The sequence below is a fragment of the Pelecanus crispus genome, chromosome 1 (genome assembly GCF_030463565.1).
Source record: "Pelecanus crispus isolate bPelCri1 chromosome 1, bPelCri1.pri, whole genome shotgun sequence".
Classification (NCBI taxonomy): domain Eukaryota; kingdom Metazoa; phylum Chordata; class Aves; order Pelecaniformes; family Pelecanidae; genus Pelecanus; species Pelecanus crispus.
Genome location: NC_134643.1, coordinates 158994518 through 159013210, shown reverse-complemented (window position 1 = coordinate 159013210; position 18693 = coordinate 158994518). Strand labels below are relative to the sequence as shown.

The window sequence follows — 18693 nt, the reverse complement described above, 5'->3', positions numbered from 1 at the left end:
TAAACCTTTCTATCCATCTCACCTCGGTGACAAAGTTGGTTTTGACACTGGTGGAATTTCTTGTTTAAATCTATATCAAAGTTATACAGTAGAGCCACTAGATGGTATTACTGAAGAGCAGTGAGTGTTATTCCTTGAAAACACAGGGAGGCCTTTTGGAGAACTGCCAGCCCCTCTGCTGGGCAGAAGCTGTGCAATTAACTGGTTATCCCTGGGCAGTCCCAGTAACTTCGGAATATCCATAGCACAGCTTTGCTTAATGGCTGGCAAAGGTCATCTCCAGAATCTGGCCTCAAAAGATACTGGCGAGCTAGTTTCCCTTAATAGGTGCTGTACAGATTCTCTGGATAGTCTTTTATTTTTAAAGAAGATAAATAAATGCTGGCAAGATCATTGCAGACAAATGGTAAGTTGAATGTTTGCTCAGAATATATATCCTTGAGGTGTGAAATCTGGCAGAAAGGAGTTTGTCGTGGTTTTAACTTGGGGACTGTGTTGCACCTCCTCCTACAAGTTTCAGCATTGCTTTTCACTTTCCCCTTTGCTAGCTGGGGGCGGTTTTGTTGTTGAAAACTTATGTTCTGCTGTGTTGACTCTGACTTTCATAGGTTTCATATGAAGTTGGAATATCACTCGGAAATATATTGACACCTCTTTTCTATGGATGGAAAGAAAAACTAACCAGGCTATGCTGAAATTGTTTGCTGTTTGTAATTTTAAATAATTGGAGAATCCACAATCTTTGCTTTTAGATAGCTCCAAGAGCTAGGTTAACTTGTGACTTTGGGGCGGGGCAGGGGGGCAAAGCAGACATGATTATCCTGACTATAGGGCTAAGAAACAGGAAGATTAAAGAACTGAAACTCTCTCTCTTTCTTTCTGCCCTTCTTCTTGTCCGCTACCTCCACAATGAATTATGTTACAGAAAAAAATCCTCTCTCAGAGACACTCCATGTGAATTGTCCCTTTAAGAATGCATCATTATAATTCTAAACCAGCATTTTACATTGAGTTTTCATTGCATTGTCACTTAGCTTTGGCTACAGATGCCCCAAATGGTTGAATTTCTATTTTCATTCTTTGAATCCACCCCTCTCCTCTCTCATGTCGGGGATGGGCAGAGGTATGTGGTTTTTATCTGAAATAAAAATGGAAGGCCTTACAGAAAGTATTCAAAACAAATTCAACAGTCTGATGAAAACAGAGTTGAAGTTTATTGCCTTGAAAATGTAATTAAACTGGACCTGTGTTTTTATAAGAAGGCTTTTACTATGAACTCTGTTCACTTTAATTACTTTTGAGTGTTCTTTTTTTAATTTTTTTTCTCCTCAAAGCAACAACCTGTAGCAAGTGGCTTTCTTGCCCATGTGCTGAGTTAGCACCTGTGGTATTTAAGAAAAAAGAATCAGCCTCACTGCTGTTTTCCTTTAATACGCTTGGCCAGAAGCAGTGTCAGCTTGAGAATTGCTTCAGAAGCAATGAAGCCTTTTAGGGGAGGAGTAGGTGGACAGCTGGGGATAGAAATCTCTGTAGCTGGCCTAGGGGTGAGCTAGTTACTGACATCCTGAGTTATGCTAAACTGAAAGCTGGGCAGCCTTTTTATGAGCGAAGTTAAAAATGGATTTTGCATGTGAAAGAGTAATAAGTTAAAAACCCACCTCCTTCTCCCCCTTTTTTAATTAAAAAAAGAGAATATATTTTTATACCTTCTTTCCCCTGTTAGAATTAATGTATATCTATTTTCCTCATGAATTTTAGCAGCTAACTTTTATTATGGAGAGATCTGTTGCACAGCTTATTACTGTCTCTGCTTAAAGCTGCTTTTTTTAAAAAGCAAAAACCATGGCAGCATGCTATTTCAGGGTGTTTACTGAATGTCTTGGTGGTACCGCTTGAATGGCTTATGTATCTCAGTAGCACTAAAACTCATAACAGGCTAATAAAACTAGTTAATGATTATGAATTTGAAAACTGGCTTGGATGAACTTGGTAATACCGCTTAGTAATAGTATTAACATCAATAAATTACATACCAGTGGCTGTACAAGTCACCACAAAAGTTGAAAATACATGCATCAGCGATTAAGGTGCACGTCTATGTGATGTAGTTTTTCAGAAGTTGCTTTATAATTTAAAACACCACATGATGGTGAAGAGAAACATTTTCTTTATATATTTTCAGATCATGATCAGGAGTATTTTCTTATTTTTGGATCGTACATATGTACTTCAGAATTCAATGCTTCCTTCTATATGGTAGGTATCCATGTAAGTATTCCTTGAATCTTTAAGAGGTTGAACATGCTATTATATTTGTAAAGGTTGAAAATAAATTTTTCATATTATATTTGATCTGTGTAATAGATCATGTGTAATGCATGTGTCACTTCCTCCTTCCCCAGGAATATTCACTGTAAAATAAAAGAAGAAAAAGGTCTGTGAACATATGCTTAAAAGTCAAGGCATATATATAGCTGTAGTTGTCACAGCCTGGGTGGGGCTGGCTGTGTGGGGAGCCTCCTTGGGCTGATGCACTGTACCTTAACCCTGGGCCAAGTGTTACTTCAGATGCTCCTGGTTTTGGCAAAATTCAATGCTTGACTTCTTGCTCAGTTGTTTTTTAAATAAGTCAGATATACTGACAAGGTGCAGATCATCTTTACAGCACTGGCCTCTTGAGAGTCGAGACCTGTGGCTCAGAGTGTTGAGATGAAAGCCGGCTCCCCTAGATGCTGCTGTACTTTCAGCACACTGCAGTCACGTCTGTAGGCATTCTGTTTTTCAGCATCCCTCCTGAGGGGCATTTTATATCATTGCCTGAGCAAATAAACCTAGGCTTTGCCAAAAATTTCTGGTATCTAAAGCAAAAAAAGATGTAGATAAAGTACTGAAGTGAGAGCGTGCCATTTCCCTGCCTGGCTGGCTTCTGCACTCTCAGGAGTTCCTCAGGCTGTCTGAGAAACCTGGCATCCTTCTCCTGCCCCTCGCTTGTCCTGCAGATGTCTGTCTTCCTGCAGTAGTTTTCCCCCAACTCTTTGTGTTAGACTTCCTTTTACTGAAAGTCGTTGAAGGGGTCTGTTCATAGTTTGTGTCTGTCTTCCTCATACTGGGAAAAGTTCCCTTTTTGAAATCCTGATGCACGTGAGGACATTGGAGATAACAAATTTTACCTAAGATTCTTCTGTTTTCCTTGGACAAGACGATGTTTAATAATTGGCTTCTTCATGGCCTAGAGGCACCGTTCCTCATCCTCTTAGAATGAAACAAGAATCTGATACAGGTGATCATAAGGTCCTAAACATAGAGAATTCATGCTTTTAAACAAAACTTATAAATTACACGTAGATTGACTGATCCAGGGAATCTTATGTTAAGGTCTATGTTCAGATTTTTTATTATTTTTATAATAGTAATTTTTTAAATAAACAGAGAATGTTATAGTCTGTTATGTGAAATACGTTCAGGCTGGTCACAGTTCTTCACTGAACTGTATGCATCTGGTAGCACGTGGCCTGGTATCGTGATAATTCTTGGCCTGGTATCATGATAGTTCTTGTTTATACTTTTCTGAGTGGCCAGCACCAAAAGAATATACACACCATTAATATATTCTCTTTCTGTATAATATGTATCCAACTATATATATGTTACATGTATTTATTTTTCTCAAACTGAGATCTAGATTTTTTGGAAAGAATCAACAGCGTGATTTATTAATTTTCAATATGCACACAGGGATATGGGGCTAGAGTTATTTAGAAATCATGTCATTAGTGACAAGCAAGTTCAAAGCAAGACTATTGATGGAATCCTCCTGCTGGTCGAACGAGAACGGAATGGTGAAGCTGTGGACCGAAGTTTGCTGCGGAGCTTGTTGAGCATGCTCTCTGATCTGCAAGTGAGTACAGCAAACTTTACTGATAACACCTACATTTAGAAACAGAGTTTGGACTCCGCTGGTTTGTTTGTTTGTACAGAAATAGTTTTATTCTTCTAGTAAATGTGCTTCAGAATCTGGCTATTAGACTGGTAAGGCTGCCTTTTCTTTACCTGATGCACAATCTTCATTCTCTGTTTGTAAATGAGACCTCTTTGCCTGTTTTTCTTAGCTGACATAGTGGCCTACAGACTCTTAGATAATATGTTTGCAGGTCTTTTAGTATGTGTTAATATTTTGTCTATGTTAATCACTGGTTTTCTAATTCCTAGTGCTGGTTAAATGTAGCAACCAAAAAAAGACCACCTCTGTCACTGTAAAAAGGCTTTTTGGAGTCCAGATCCTGGGTCTGTGTCACAAAAACATCGCTGCATTGGCAACTTCTTAGCAGAGATGCCAAGGATAGAATGATAGGAAAGTTAAGGCCAACATTTTCAAATAGATAAGGTCAATCAGTAACTTAGTGGAAGTTTCTATTAGCATAGATACTGAGTAACCAAACAGAATAAAAAATGTTGTGCTTCTGACTCTGGCATATATTGTTCTCCGCTCAACATTGCGGCTTTGTGTGATGTGCAATAAAACTTAGGAGCTGTCTTTCATTCTTACAAACTGTTGAGCTTGCTCCGTTCCCGAGTGGTGTACAGGGTTATGAAACTGGCTGAAAGTTTAAAAAAGAGTTCGAAGAGGAAGACTGCATAGAAGATTATGAAATAGTCTTTTTTGGTCAGGCAGCTTACCTGCTTTTCTGCCTTTCATGTTAACCCTCCTGACTTTGTTCCATAACTGTCTCTGGTGTACCAGAAAAAATTAATTATTCTGTTCCAGAGAGAAGGCAAAATTCTGTCAATGATTTTTCAGATCACATAACCTGAAGGTGCGGAACTGATTTGTGTGCTTTTTTTCCCCTTTTATTTCCCCATTGTTATTTGCCCCTCTAACTGCATCAAATTCTTGTAGGTCTTGACTTTTTAACACTATTTTTTAGCAGTGTACTCTGCTAAAGATAAACATTCCCTTTTATTGGATCCTTCTTATAGAATTGGATTTAGGTCTGCTGCCTTCTTCATTGGCTCAAAAGTGTAGTTTTCTTTTTTCACTAGGGAAACTAACCTAATCTAATCTTTTTTTTTTTTTTATATATATATATAATATCCGTCACTTCATTGAGATAGAGATGTGCTTATAATCCTGTAATTTTACTCCAGGATCTCTGCTTTTCCCTCCTTCAACGGAAGTTAGCTTCTGGAGAAAGATTAATTAATAAAGCAAATCTTATATTTAATTTGTAAACAATTAAGCTCCTCCTCATTCCTGATTTTTAGGCAATTATGCAATTGAGAACCAGCTGCTGAAAGGTGATTCCTGCTTGCATAAATCCTATTCTGTAGCTGTTTCCTGTTGTAGAGCTTTACACGTTTTATGCAGAAAATAGTTCCATATGCAGTTACGTTACTGTTTTTCCAGTTATCCTGAAGGCAAGGAAGGTAAGAAATGAAATCTAGTATTTGATCCTGTTGAACTTGAAGCTAGTGTAATAAGAAGGCTGAAGCAATGAGTTGATGTCTACCTGTGATGCTGAATTAGTGAATTATTAGGCTTTGAACGCTTGTTGAGCCAGAGGTTTCATATTTTAAGTTTGCATTGGAAAAAATAAAAAAGTCCATAAGAAGAATAACCTGGTCAGAATGTAATAATGGGTTTTACAGCTCTGCTATATTTTTTTGGAAGAAATATTTCCTTCTGTTCTTCCACCGCACTCAAGGAATCTTTCCTTTTTCTTTTCAGTGACTCTCCTGCTGTTTACATGTTAATCCCTGGCTCCCTTCTCCAGATTAACTATTTTATATAGTTGTCCTTTCTAGCCTATCTCCTTTCTATACTAAACTGCTGATGGTTACGCAGAAATTTTTTGATGTTGGTGACTGTCATTGGTGCCCCTTTTTTACACATCACCTTGCTCCTTCCCTGGAGAAAGAGAGTTCACCTTGTTTGGTACAATTCATTTTTCCTGCTTTTGGGCCACTGACATAAACCTAGCAGATCTGAAGATGCATCACTGAGCATATGATTTTACTGATGGGAATTAGTGTTTTGTGCCAATGTTTCACTAGTTGGAAGTATGTTATTTTTTTGCCATAGAAATATCAGTGGGAGTCTTGAGCTCAGGTGGATTGGATGTCATTGCTGTGCTTATGTTGGGTACTGGTGTTGGTCTGTGTACCTAACAGAAGCCTGTCAGTTTAGACAGTTTGAATACTGGTGACTGAAACACGCTATTGCTGCACTGGGAAGTCAGCTCTGATCTCAATCTTCCTAAAATCAGTGGGCAAACAGGGAACTTCTGTGTTAATGTAGTGTTACTCTGACACTTCTCATAACTGTGTCTATTCTTGAGATTTTACTTGCCCTCTATGCCTGACAGCCAAAATATGCTACACTTACTGGCAGCCTAATGTAAGTAACTAAATTAACTTCTTGAGCAGGTTTACAAGGAATCATTTGAACAGAGGTTTCTGGAAGAGACAAATTGCTTATATGCTGCAGAGGGCCAAAGATTAATGCAAGAAAGAGAGGTAGGTGCATGCTGTAGATAATTGCTTTTATGCTAGTTTTATCTGCTAGTGAGAATTTCTGGTAGTGCCATGGTGTATTAATGCTCAGTGAACTTCGCGGGTGCCCAGGGACGCAAGCACACATTCACAGGTTTTGGTGGGGACCGCAGTACTGTGTCAAAGTATCCAGATTGCCTTGGTGTTTGAAATGCTTAATTAAGAGTGGAGAAACCCAGTGACATTTTGTGTAGCTAAAGTCACACTATCAGAAAGTCATTTCCACATAAAGCTGGTGGGCCACCAATATTATTTTTGCCCAAGAGCTGTGAAATATCCACTGGCATCATTCTGCTATGTGCTTAATACCCAAGTAGGCCATTTACTTTTTTTGGTCTGTTGTTGCAGTTATTTTGTAGTTTTTGTTTCTTTTCCTTATTAAATAAACTTAAGACATTTTTGTTTTCTGTCCTCTTGAGATAAAATTATGCTCTGCAGTGGGCAGCCTGCGCATGTGGTTATCTCTGAAAATGTATATAAAAAATGGAGTTTTGTGGTGGTCTAAAATACAGGAGACTACCTTTATTAATTCCATTTTAACATTGAGTCACTACAGACATTTTGAAAACGCCTGTTTACATTGTGCTGAGGTGAATCCTTGGGTCTAACCCTGCTCTGTTCACCTCGTTGCCTCGCGTTCCACTGGGACCTGAGGTGAAATGCTTTGACACAGATTTTGAGACCAAGAGTCTTACTGCTTTTATACACCCAGTGGAAAACTGTGGAAGAACACAAAAGGAGTAAGGTCCTTACTTACACAGTGTATACACGTACATATTTATGCGTGTGCACATAATGCATACACATATATGCATATACACGCATATGTACATGCATGTGTATGTGTGTGCATACATGTATGTATATGCACATATGCATTACTGTTTTGATCATTTGAAGCCTGAGTTTCATACCTGTGTTGTAATATGTGCTAAATGTGTTAACTCTCCATATGGACAGAGATTCCATTGGAGAAACTGCCATTGAAATAATAGAACTATATGGTTCACACCAGCTGAAAATCTGCTCCATGATGTTTGAAGGGCTAGCTTAGCTCAGAAGGGTTTTGAGAAAAAATTAACTTCCTCTGAAAAAATATCAGTTTTCTGTTTTCCTCTTCCTTTCTGTCAGGTGCAGTTATAATACTTTTAATATAAAGTAACATTGATTAATAAAAATATTGACTGTGTACTACGTAACAACATTCTGGTGGAATAGTCCTTTCCAATTTGTATTCTCTTTAAATAATTTTAAGTAGTTTAAAATAATTGTCACGGAAAAAGATGATCTGCCTTTCATACTTTTGTAGTTAAACTTGACAGTCTCATGTCTCACTAGGTCCCAGAATATCTTCACCATGTTAATAAACGTTTGGAAGAAGAAGGAGACAGAGTAATAACATATTTAGACCATAGCACGCAGTGAGTACAAGTTGTGTCATTCTTAGCATAAGTCAAGCATCCATCATAAAACAGTGTGATTATCTGCGATTGTAGAGAGACAGAGATTATTTCTGCATTGTCTTACAGATATGATCTTGTTGACAGTGCTTGTGATACAGTTTGTGGTTTTTAAGACTTTCTTTTTATCAAAACTGATTTCTTTAAAATCAAAATATACTTTGAGTAAGAGGGGAGAAATTTGTCCAGAAAGACTTATCAGTGTATACTGAAGTTAACAAAACATTGTGTAAGAACTCAAATTTGCATTATCAAAGTAGCAGCTGATTTTAGCTGTTCATGTACTGAAAACAAAATTAACCACAAATCCCTTGAGGGAAAGAAAGACTTAGTAGGCAAAAAAAGAAAAGAAAAGGTTAAATTATGGCATAAGATAGAGGACATGAATGTCACTTATGAGCAGCCCAGGATGTGAACTTAAGGGTAGATCAGCTTTGGTGCAGCGGCTGCCAGTGTATTGTGCAACCTTTTTTCACTCAGTTGTTGATTAATAGCATGTGTTTTGCTGGGGGAAGAATGTGCATTCAGGAAGTACTGCAGAGTCACTGATGTGCTATAAATCCATATATAATTTGTCCTGCAGTAAACTGTTGCTTTTTTCTTTTTAAGATAAAGAACATAACATTTTATTTTATTTTTTTAGTTTTCTGCATGGCATATTGGCATTTCATTGAGTGTTAAAAGGATAACTGAATAAAAATTACCTTTTTAACTTAATATTTTCTTCAGACATGTTTTTTATATATACTCACACACATGCGTTGCATATCGTGGTACATATTTGAACTTTAATCTTCTTCCTGTAAATGCCTATTACAGCGTGACTAGTGCTTTCTGGTAAAACTGGTCACATTAAAATACATAGAACTGTTTCTATGTATCAAGTTAAAGCATATATATATTTATTTACTGCTTAAGTTAAAAATAGGTTGATATCATTATATTTTCAGTCTAGATATACATCAAGTCCTTGCTTTGAATCTCGTCCTTAGTTAAAGGCTTAGAAACCTACTTTTAGAAGGCTTTGCACTAATTTCCTTTCTTTGCATTAAGAAACAGCAGTTCTTAAAATTAGTGCCCTTGAGTTGTCCTCAGGTCATACTGTCTCTCCGGGTGTGCATGAAAAGAGCAGAAAAGGGTGTTAAATTTAGTTACTGGGTTTGATCTTGAGATGGAAATGATACTTCCAGGACAAAACCATCATCAAAACCATCCATTCAAAATAGTTCAAAGCAGATTTATGCAATACGTGGAGGGTGTGTTGTTGCAGCCCATAGCGGGATTTATTCAGCCCATCAGTACATGCCTCTTTCTGGACAGCTGACCAGAATAAGCATGTCTCCTGGTCAGTAAGTAGATGACCAAGGTAGATGACTTCGAGGCCATACAGAAGGTACCTTCAGGCTCGTTCATCATCTAGCAGTCAAGATAAATACTCATTCTGTCTGTCTGCTTGTTAGGAAATAGAGCTCTGCCTCTCAGTCTCAAGCAGAGAAATTGTCCTTACTTCCCCTGCAGGCAGAATGGGTCTTCCAGGGCAAAGGATAGTATTTTATACAACCTTGACTACTTCTACTGTTGGAGACAGTGAGCAGCTGTAGATAGCAGTAGTTGGAAATTTCAGGGAATACGGAAGTGACCATAAAAATGGCTGTATGTGTTAAGACCAAGGGTCTGTCTGACTGGTATTTCATGCTCATTTATGACCACTGAAGGGAACGAATAGATTAAGTATACGTGATGCCCCGATACTCTCTTACTGTCTGCCTGTTTTCAGCTCAGGGTGTTCTGAACCTGATGTGGTTTGTCTGTTTGGATCTCTTTCAAATACTTGGGACTGTCTCACTGGGATTCATATAAGCTTTTCCATCTGTGCCAGCCTTTAGCAAAGCGTTCCACTGGTGCCCTAGCTGCCACATGATAAATTGCCTCCTTTTGTTTAAGTCTGGCTCCCAGCACCATCACTGATGACCCCAGTTCTTGTGTGGAAGGGAAAGTGATCAGTCAGTTCCCTTCCACCTTTTCCCTGCCTGTCAACGCACTGCATCCCTGCTAAGTCTTCTCTTTCCCAGAAAGAAGAGTCTTACCACGTGCAGTTGTTTCTCTTGTAGCTGCTGCTGGATACTTTGATCATCCCTGTTCCCTTCTCTGAACCTTTCCAAATTCTAATTTAATCTTTTTGAGGTGAAGGGGCTAAAAATGTGTCTTGTATGGAAGGTCAGGCAAATGATTGGTGGGGTATTTCAGAACAGGTGGCGTTTTAGCAGAGGTAGGCTGTAAGGTGGATGCTGCTACGTAAAAGGCTTCCATCAATCCAAGTTGAGCACCTCTCTTCTAGAAAATCTAAATTAAGGGGCTGAGAACCAGTTTTATAAAACTTAACTCAGAAAAAAATGGTTGGTCTTTTGTTATGTTGTAAGTACCGGTAGAAGTTTAAACGTTGAAATTAATTATCCCTTTGCACTTCAGGCATTTCTTTCTTGTTTTAGGCTATAAAAGATGTAAAGGAAAACTTGCCATTATTTTTCAGTCCTGTCTAAAGTGAATGTATCAAAAAAAATATTTCGTTAATAGCAAAAAGTAGGGAAAATTCAAGGACAAATTTAAACTTTTTTGCAAATTTGAGTCTTGTGGTTCTAGCTCAACTTATGCTTATGTAGGTGCATAACACAATTAGATGAAAACTTTTGACTTTTGAACATCACCAGCATGTATTGTGTTGATTTGGAGTTCAAACCCTTGGAGGTTGTTGATTTTGTTTTGTTGTTTTGTTCGTTTCCTTGTTTGTTTCCAAGAAAATGTCAATTTGACTTTTTTCCAGAAATGTTTTTGTATTGAGTTTTGGTGTCTAAGCTTCTCTCTTCTACTGTGTAAGAACTTGCTCTTTAGTATTCAAACCTGAATTTCTTTTTTAATTACATACATGGTTTATTGTTTTCTTTCTTGACTTACATCGCATGTGACATTTTTGCTTAATTTGTAGCCTCTGTTTAAAGAAGAAACTTATTGATTTTTTTGTATTATAATGTAAGCTATTCACAAATACACTGTGACAAGAGGCAATTCTCTTATACTCTAATACTTCTAATATACTTTTCTTGCCTTATTTAGGAAACCACTGATTGCTTGTGTGGAGAAACAGCTACTAGGAGAACACTTATCAGCTATTTTGCAAAAAGGTATTTTTTTTTTTTTTAATTAATGTAATCTTGGATAAGCAACAGATTCTCATACTCTGCAATAACTATAAACTCCACAGCTTTTATTTAAGGAGGTGTATTAGCCATGGGAAAAGCTTCCACAGATACAGAAAGCTGACCTTGTGACACGTAAATTGTATGTGTGGAAACAAATATCTAAAATATAATTTCATATTTGTAAAGGCTGCTAAACCCCCTAAATCTCCTTTAACTCACAGCAGTGGGCTTAGGAATTAAACCTTTGGAACTGTTTATTTCCTAGAATTACATAAACTTCTAAATGAGAGCTGCAGTTACTGTCGTAGCTTCTTTCAAGTGATAATCACACAGCTCAAGTGCAATAGCTTCACATATTCTTGTGATTGAATAGTTAAAGAATCATGAGTTATTGGAACTGACAACATTCCAAGGCAATGAACTTTTGTTTGCATTTTACCTTTTGTCTGGCAGGTTCAGATAAGAGCTGCAGTCTTCTTAGGAAGTTCTTATTCAGACATCACTGTCTGAATCACAATCACCATTTCTTTGTTCCTCTTAACTTTTAATCTCTCCTTTTTCACTGAATTTCTGGGTTTGGTCAGTATTCCCTGATCTTTTAATACTTTAAACAGTCCTTTCCTTTTCTTGCAGTAGCCATATTTTAGGTTTTAGATCTTCTAGCAAATTGTCTTTGCATCTTTGTTTCCTTTACTGCTGCAAAACAGATGTCCCTGGTAGTCTGGTATCTTTGAGCTCTATCACATCTGTGTGTGTTAATACTTTCAGGTTGTTACACATACCCCTTTCACTTCTTGCTTCGTCCCCTTTAAAGATAGACATATGCTTACAGTTTTCTCTGAACTACTTTGGGTTAAGGTTATTTCACCGTTTTCAATACATTTATAAAAATAAGTGTGGTCACTCCATCTTAGCTATTCTTAAGCTTATCATAAACAGAGGGTAAGAATAACTATTTTTTTGTTGATATATGTCAATTTTGCTTGCTCTTTAATTCAAGTATTATTTTAAAGTAACTTTTCCAATGACACATTTGTTTATCAGTTGGCTTAACCAGAAAGTATGTGGTCTTGTTTTAAGCTCAGCTTTTTCTTGTTTATAATGTATATGTACTATCCATGTAAATATGGAGAGATTTGTACATTTTTCTAGTTACTATGTTTTAGGACTGTAGTACTGTTGGATCAGCTTTTGCATTCTATGTCTGCACTTTAAGTCTAACATCACTTGACTTGCATAACCTTCTGCATTCATTTGATCCAGAGCACATTGTAATTTGCTTACAACATCGTAGTATTCTGTGCAAGTAGAAGATGATGATGACTTTTGTAGGTTTTGTTCCTTAGGAGAAGGCATGTGATGTAGTCAGTTTGATACGGGGCGGGGGGGGGGGGGGAAGAAAGCTTACAGATGCAGGGTATGTACAAGAAACTTTTTTTCTTTGTATTATTACAACTGCCATTAACTAGATATTGGTGTTTTTTTCCATTGTGAGTATAATAAATTTTTCCGAGGCTGTGGCAGTGCTTTCTGGAAGTTGTGTGAAGCCTGGTCTCAGAGGACTTCCCTGTATGTCTTTTTTTCATTTGTCAAGTATGTGACTAATTATTTCAGTCACACAGCTCATACGCCAGAGAAAGACGGAAGGTTAAACTTTATAATCCAGGTTAAAACAAAGCAGTTAGTGTACTGGTGTCTTTAAATGAATAGGAGATGATGCTTGGATGTGATGAAATGGGCATTTCTTAATTCCCTGTTCAGTGCCAGAAGAACACCAGTCACATGTATTAAAGGCTTTGTAATCTGTTGTCTTACATACTTTTAAAGTATGTCCATTCTTCTGATATCTCAAAAGTTTAGGCATATCTCAAAGTTTAGGAAATCTCAAAATATCATGCAAAAGTTTACCTGACATCCTTCTTGAACATCAGTTGCCTTTCTGAACATGTAACTTATAATATACAGTGAAAGTATTTTTAAGATGAAGAATATAGTAGAAATGGGATAATTCAGTAGTGATTGAAAATCCTTTGTTATCTAATACCATTTAAAAAATGGAATTAATGAAGTATATTTTGTGAAGTAGGACAGTTGTATGGTGTCAGCTACACTGATGATTTGAATTGTCAACCTGTGTAAAATCAAGCCTTCTGGATTTTAAAAAAAGCCATAAATCTTTGATGCTACCCTCCTATGTTACTAAAGCCTCTGTCACCAACACCATACAATGTATCTCTGATTACACAGGGACTATATTCATCATATTCTCAAATGTAAAAATGTGTATGTAGTTGTTATGCTTTATGTTTTGCCTTGAGCTTTGCTTCTCCATTCTTTAGTCCAATGCCTAGTCTCATGTAGGGTGAATTGATAAAGGCAAAACTTTATTGGAAGGAATTTGTAGTCTTGTGTTACTCCATCTGTATGAGCACAGACAATTCATAGCATGTTCTTAATCTAAAAAGATGGCTCACCACACTCCACAGAAAAAAACTCTTGCATTTATCTTTAAATCTGGAGCAGTTTACTTAGCTTACTGTTTTCTGACATTCTTTAGAGGTTCTGTGATATCTCTTGATAAAACTATACCCTTCAAATCAAGCACTGTTTATATGTGTTCTGCAAAAGGCTTACAGTCAACACCTTGAAAGTACTTCAGTTGAAATAGTTATACCATAAATCATTTCAGCTAATTTAAACAAGGGGACGTGTTAACCCTGAGCATAATATCACTTGCTTTCAGAAATCTAGTCTTGTCTTTTGATGTATTTCATAGATAACTTTTCTAATATATTTCTAACTGTATTTATTCAGCTGTGTTCAAATTTTCTCTTTCTTCTAATTTTATTTTTTTAGGACTTGATAACCTGCTCGATGAAAATAGAATATCAGATTTGACCCAGACATACCAGCTGTTCAGCCGGGTAAAAGGTGGGCAGCAGATCCTCTTGCAACATTGGAGTGAATACATCAAGGTACTTCAAAGATCTCTTACTAATGTCGAAATTTATGCTGTTATCATATGTTGCTTCTGTCAAAACCAAGAATGATATCATGTAGGTGTACACATCAAAATTCTGTTTTAAGCAAATATGGGGAGGGATGTTAATGCTTCCCCCTCAGTAACAGTCACGTGATGAGAAACAGCAACACCTAATTTTGGTTTTAAATTTCTACTTGGAAGTTGCTTTCCTTATAGGTTTAAACATTATACAAGAAGTTATTTTGGTTTGCTTTGATTTTAAATAGAGCCACATGCACATGTGTTTAGAGTATGCTGGATTGTACCACATGTTGTGTTTTGCTACAAATACACCCAAATATTTACATATCTGCAAAATCAGTGGAACATCAGAATGCAGCTATTCTCCTGCAGGTTAGCAGTGCTACATGTAACCAACCTACAGCAATGCTGATGAATGTTTAAGCTATTTTGAATGGAATACTCCTGTTGAAAGTAATCCATCATCAAAGTTGCGTTTAGATGCTTCGGGTTTGTTTTGCTAGGCATAATATGCATGTAGTACGCTGCCCCAGAGAACTTGCACTCTAGTTCTCTTGCAAGATGAAAGCAGGAAAGCTTCACAGTAGACACTTCTCTCCAGAGTTGAATTTCCAATGTGGTAGTTCTCTTCTGAATTGCCCATGTGTTCATCAACCTTCAGGACTAAGCGCACAACATCAGTTCATTTCAGAGGTGCCCTTCCTGCACACCCATGTCTTGAGTTCTGCATGGCACACCAGTGCCCAGCCCATGCGTGTGGGATGTAGTCTCTCCTCTGCCTCCAGAACCGAGGTGGACTTTGCTCCACAGGGTGTTGTCCAGTGTCCCCGTGTGCAGTCTGTGGATCCATAGGCAGCTGGGCCAGCTGAACAGCTTGCCGTGGCCGAGAAGGAATATCTTTCTTCTTCCTTGCTCCCAGATCACACTCCTGCCTTCATCCTTGTACTGCCTGCCACTCCATAGACTCTTTTGTGATCTGTTTTAACACCGTACCTGGGCAAGGTCAGTTTTATGCCAGGTTTAGTGAGCTTAAGAGGCTCACAGAAAAGTCCTAGTGCTGGCCCAAGAAAAGAAGTAGGAGTTTGGGACAGGTAGGAAAATAAGGAAAGGAGGGCCAGAACCTCTCCTTTCACAGCAGCAAGTTAAGTTGGCTTGTCATAACCTTATGTCTCACAGAATCAGACCTTTTATGGCTTTGTTTTTAAGAATTTTTTTTACAGACTCAAAAAGCTACAAACCATTTTCTATAGTATCAATAAATCTCCTTTCAAACATTCTGTGTGACAGAATGCATTAAAGTGAGGCTTCAAGAACTTAACTTTTATCTTGTGAGCCAGTTTAAGAAAAAGCACAGAGAGCGTGCCACATTACTGGGGTGAAGGTCTGTGCTCTACTGTAGTCACCTTTTTATGTTTTCAGAGGTGCCACTTAGCTTTCTGTATCTCGGTTTGCCATTTGCAGAATGGGGGGAATGCCCTGCAATTTATGAACGTAACTGGTAGAGACTGAGAGATGTCCAAATGCTGTGTTAATGAAGGGGAAATTGTGCTAAGTGTAAGATATGATGGACTAGATGATCTTCAGAGGTCCCTTCCAACCCAAACCATTCTGTGATTCTGTGATACACATATTGAATCTGAGGACCTTGGGCAGCCTTGTGTTTGTCTTGTTTCGCTCTGGAATGTTACTTGAGAAAGATCTCAATGAAAGAGCACAGTGGATAATTAGATACTGAAGTGGAAATTCTGAGGTTTGGGAGGGATTTCCCCATCTCTCTTTGACTGTTGTTGTGGCTAACGTACTTTAGTTGATGAAAATATACCAATTGAATACTGTTCTGCTGTTACTGTGCAGATGTTCCTCTTTCTCACCTTGGAAAACTGGGCATTCTGTCTAGGGTGCTGATCAGTGTTACTAAGCAATTGTAAATTGTCTGATAGGTTAAAATCCTCCCTTACAGGATATTTTGGTTCACTAGGCAAATGGTATGGTATCTGTAAGGTAATAAACGTAGGAACAAGAAAAGAAGGTCAAGTCTGTGGCTGCTTCTAGTGAATGGGAAAGTTTTGTTTCATTGCACGTCAGCTAGGTTTTTTTTGCTTTTAAGACCTTTCTAAAAGAGAAATCTTGGAGTGATAAGCAGCAGCTGAATTTTCGCCACCAGTTCCATCAATACAGTGCTCTAGTGGATTTACGAAAAATAGTGCAAAGTTTCCCATTACACTTAACATTTCTGAGGCAGTTTCCATATAATTTCTTTTACATGAATCATGTAATTCTGTATCTAACTGTAAACTTGCATATCATAGTCATGTCTACCGTGGTTTTGGTTTTTTTTTTTAGCTTTTGTCTTAAATGTGTATAATCTTTAAATCAAACACTAATGTTTGAAATCCATTAATGTGTGTCTGGGTTTTTATTTTAAATTTCAATGCATCTCATTTTTTTTGAAAACTTGGAAGTCACATAAGTAGCTCTGTAAAAAAAATTATTCTTTCTAATGGTATATTTTATAAGGGTGAATGTGTCTGTTGGGGGAGATAGGTAGCGCTCTAAAGTATTTTATTATCAAAAGTGTTTGTTTTACAGAACTTTGGGACAACAATAGTGGTTAATCCTGAAAAGGACAAGGATATGGTGCAAGAGCTACTAGATTTTAAGGATAAAGTGGACCATATCATAGAAGTGTGCTTTCAGAAAAATGAAAAATTTATAAACTTGATGAAGGAGTCCTTTGAAACATTTATCAACAAGAGACCAAATAAGCCTGCAGAATTGATAGGTACACAAATATTTTTCTGTAAAATATTTCAAAAAAATCTATAGAAAGCATGATAAGATAATGCTGCTGAGTGTGCTAGTGCAATAGTGATGCAGTACGTATTCTGCTTTAGGAGACTTGTTTTTGGGATATGAGGCAAAAGTTAACCTGGGAGCGTTGCGGGTTTGGAAAGCTTGGGTGTGCTGTTAGGCGTGCACACAGCATCCTGACGGAGCATGCCAACTTCTGTCCCTGTGCTCTGCTTCCTGCACGGTGCCTGGTGCTAACAACTGCTCAGAGAGCGTAATCCTGATGCTACAAGTGGAGTAAATGGTTAGGGGTAAGAGTAGCTGTGCAAAAGAAAGGGAACTGGCTTTAATTGTGGTAGTAGAGAGTTCTTTGGATGTTATGGATCTCTCAGAAAGGACTAAGTAAAGCCCATCTATCTGCCTTGAAGGCTGAAGTTGGGAGAACACTTTTAAAGCATTCAGATACAAGGAGTTTTAATGGAGAAAAAAATGTTATTATCTTGAAGGGGGAACTAGTGCTTATTAAGGGGAAAAATAATAAAACCATCTTAAAAATGCTATTACTGGGTTTATCCCTCGTCTGGCAAAAGCTGTTCTGACTGTTTTGCCTGCAGCAGAACTGGAGCTGTGGCATTTTATACCGGGAGAGTATCACGCTCCTTGGTTGGTTGTTTTTCCTCTGTACGTTCTTTTGCCTTTATTCAACTTATTTTGTGGCTTCCTTCTAAAACCAGCTTTATGTAGGACAAATTGCACAATGTAGTGATGCAGGTTAAGGCCATGATATGGGCTGCTGTCATTTGTGGATTGTGGTGTTTCAGCTCCTGCAAAGGTTTCCTTCTTACGCGGAAGGTTGTATAAGGATACTAATGTAGCTTAATAAATACTTAGCTAAACTCATGGCTTAACCTTATTTCTGGCATTCTGAAGCTACTAACTTGAAAGCGTTGCTTCTGTTTAAATTTTGGTATGCTTCTACCAAGGAGCATGAGGGACATGGTAAAAGGTCTACAAAAAGTCCTCTGTGTTGTTTGTTTCTGTTTCTCATAAAATACATTCATATGCATTGTACACTTCCAAAACATTGTCTTTCAACAAGTAATGTGCTTGCTATGACTATAACACAAAATGTGGGAATTTCTAATGCATTAAGTTTAATGGCTAGACTGTATTTTTTTTTCTTGGACAGTTCCTTTTTGTGACATTTTTCCATTATGGCAGTAGTACAATAGGGCTCTATCGTTCCACTGAACATAGGGATGGGAAAAGGGAAAATAGAAAATTTAACACTTACCCTGTATTTTAACATATAGTAATATTTCAAGTGGGAGACGCTTAAGTTGGTTATTTTAGATTTTTTTTTTTTAAAGCTGTTAAACTGTTTTATTTATTTGTAGCAAAATATGTGGATTCCAAGTTAAGAGCTGGTAATAAAGAAGCAACAGATGAAGAGCTGGAAAGAATCCTTGACAAAATCATGATCATATTTAGATTCATTCATGGTAAGAAATATCGGTTCACAGTTGATGCAATTAAAACTGTTTTCCTTGCTACTAGTAGAATGGCATTCCTCTGAATGTAAGAGATCTTTTTTAGCATGAGTTTCTGCTCGACTTGGTCTTAAATTCAGGTTGCCTTGCACATCTGAAGGAGCGCAGTAAATACACCAGGGAGTACAGACTTGTTCTATGGA

The 18693-nt window shown here is 37.5% G+C and overlaps 1 protein-coding gene across 4 annotated transcripts in view; it reads left to right on the top strand.

Moving 5' to 3' along the window:
• Nucleotides 1–18693, top strand: part of CUL4A (cullin 4A) — a 42468-nt gene that overhangs the window by 7477 nt on the left and 16298 nt on the right. The window contains exons 4-12 of one of the 4 annotated variants that reach the window (XM_075710295.1): nt 337–406; nt 2183–2256; nt 3736–3898; nt 6424–6513; nt 7888–7970; nt 11121–11188; nt 14063–14181; nt 16800–16992; nt 18398–18502. In XM_075710295.1, the coding sequence (XP_075566410.1) occupies nt 337–406; nt 2183–2256; nt 3736–3898; nt 6424–6513; nt 7888–7970; nt 11121–11188; nt 14063–14181; nt 16800–16992; nt 18398–18502 (965 nt within the window). Of the gene's footprint in view, nt 1–336; nt 407–1019; nt 1124–2182; nt 2257–3201; nt 3281–3735; nt 3899–6423; nt 6514–7887; nt 7971–11120; nt 11189–14062; nt 14182–16799; nt 16993–18397; nt 18503–18693 lie in introns of those variants that run through there. The other 3 variants (XM_075710310.1, XM_075710303.1, XM_075710318.1) reach the window with 3 other exon arrangements.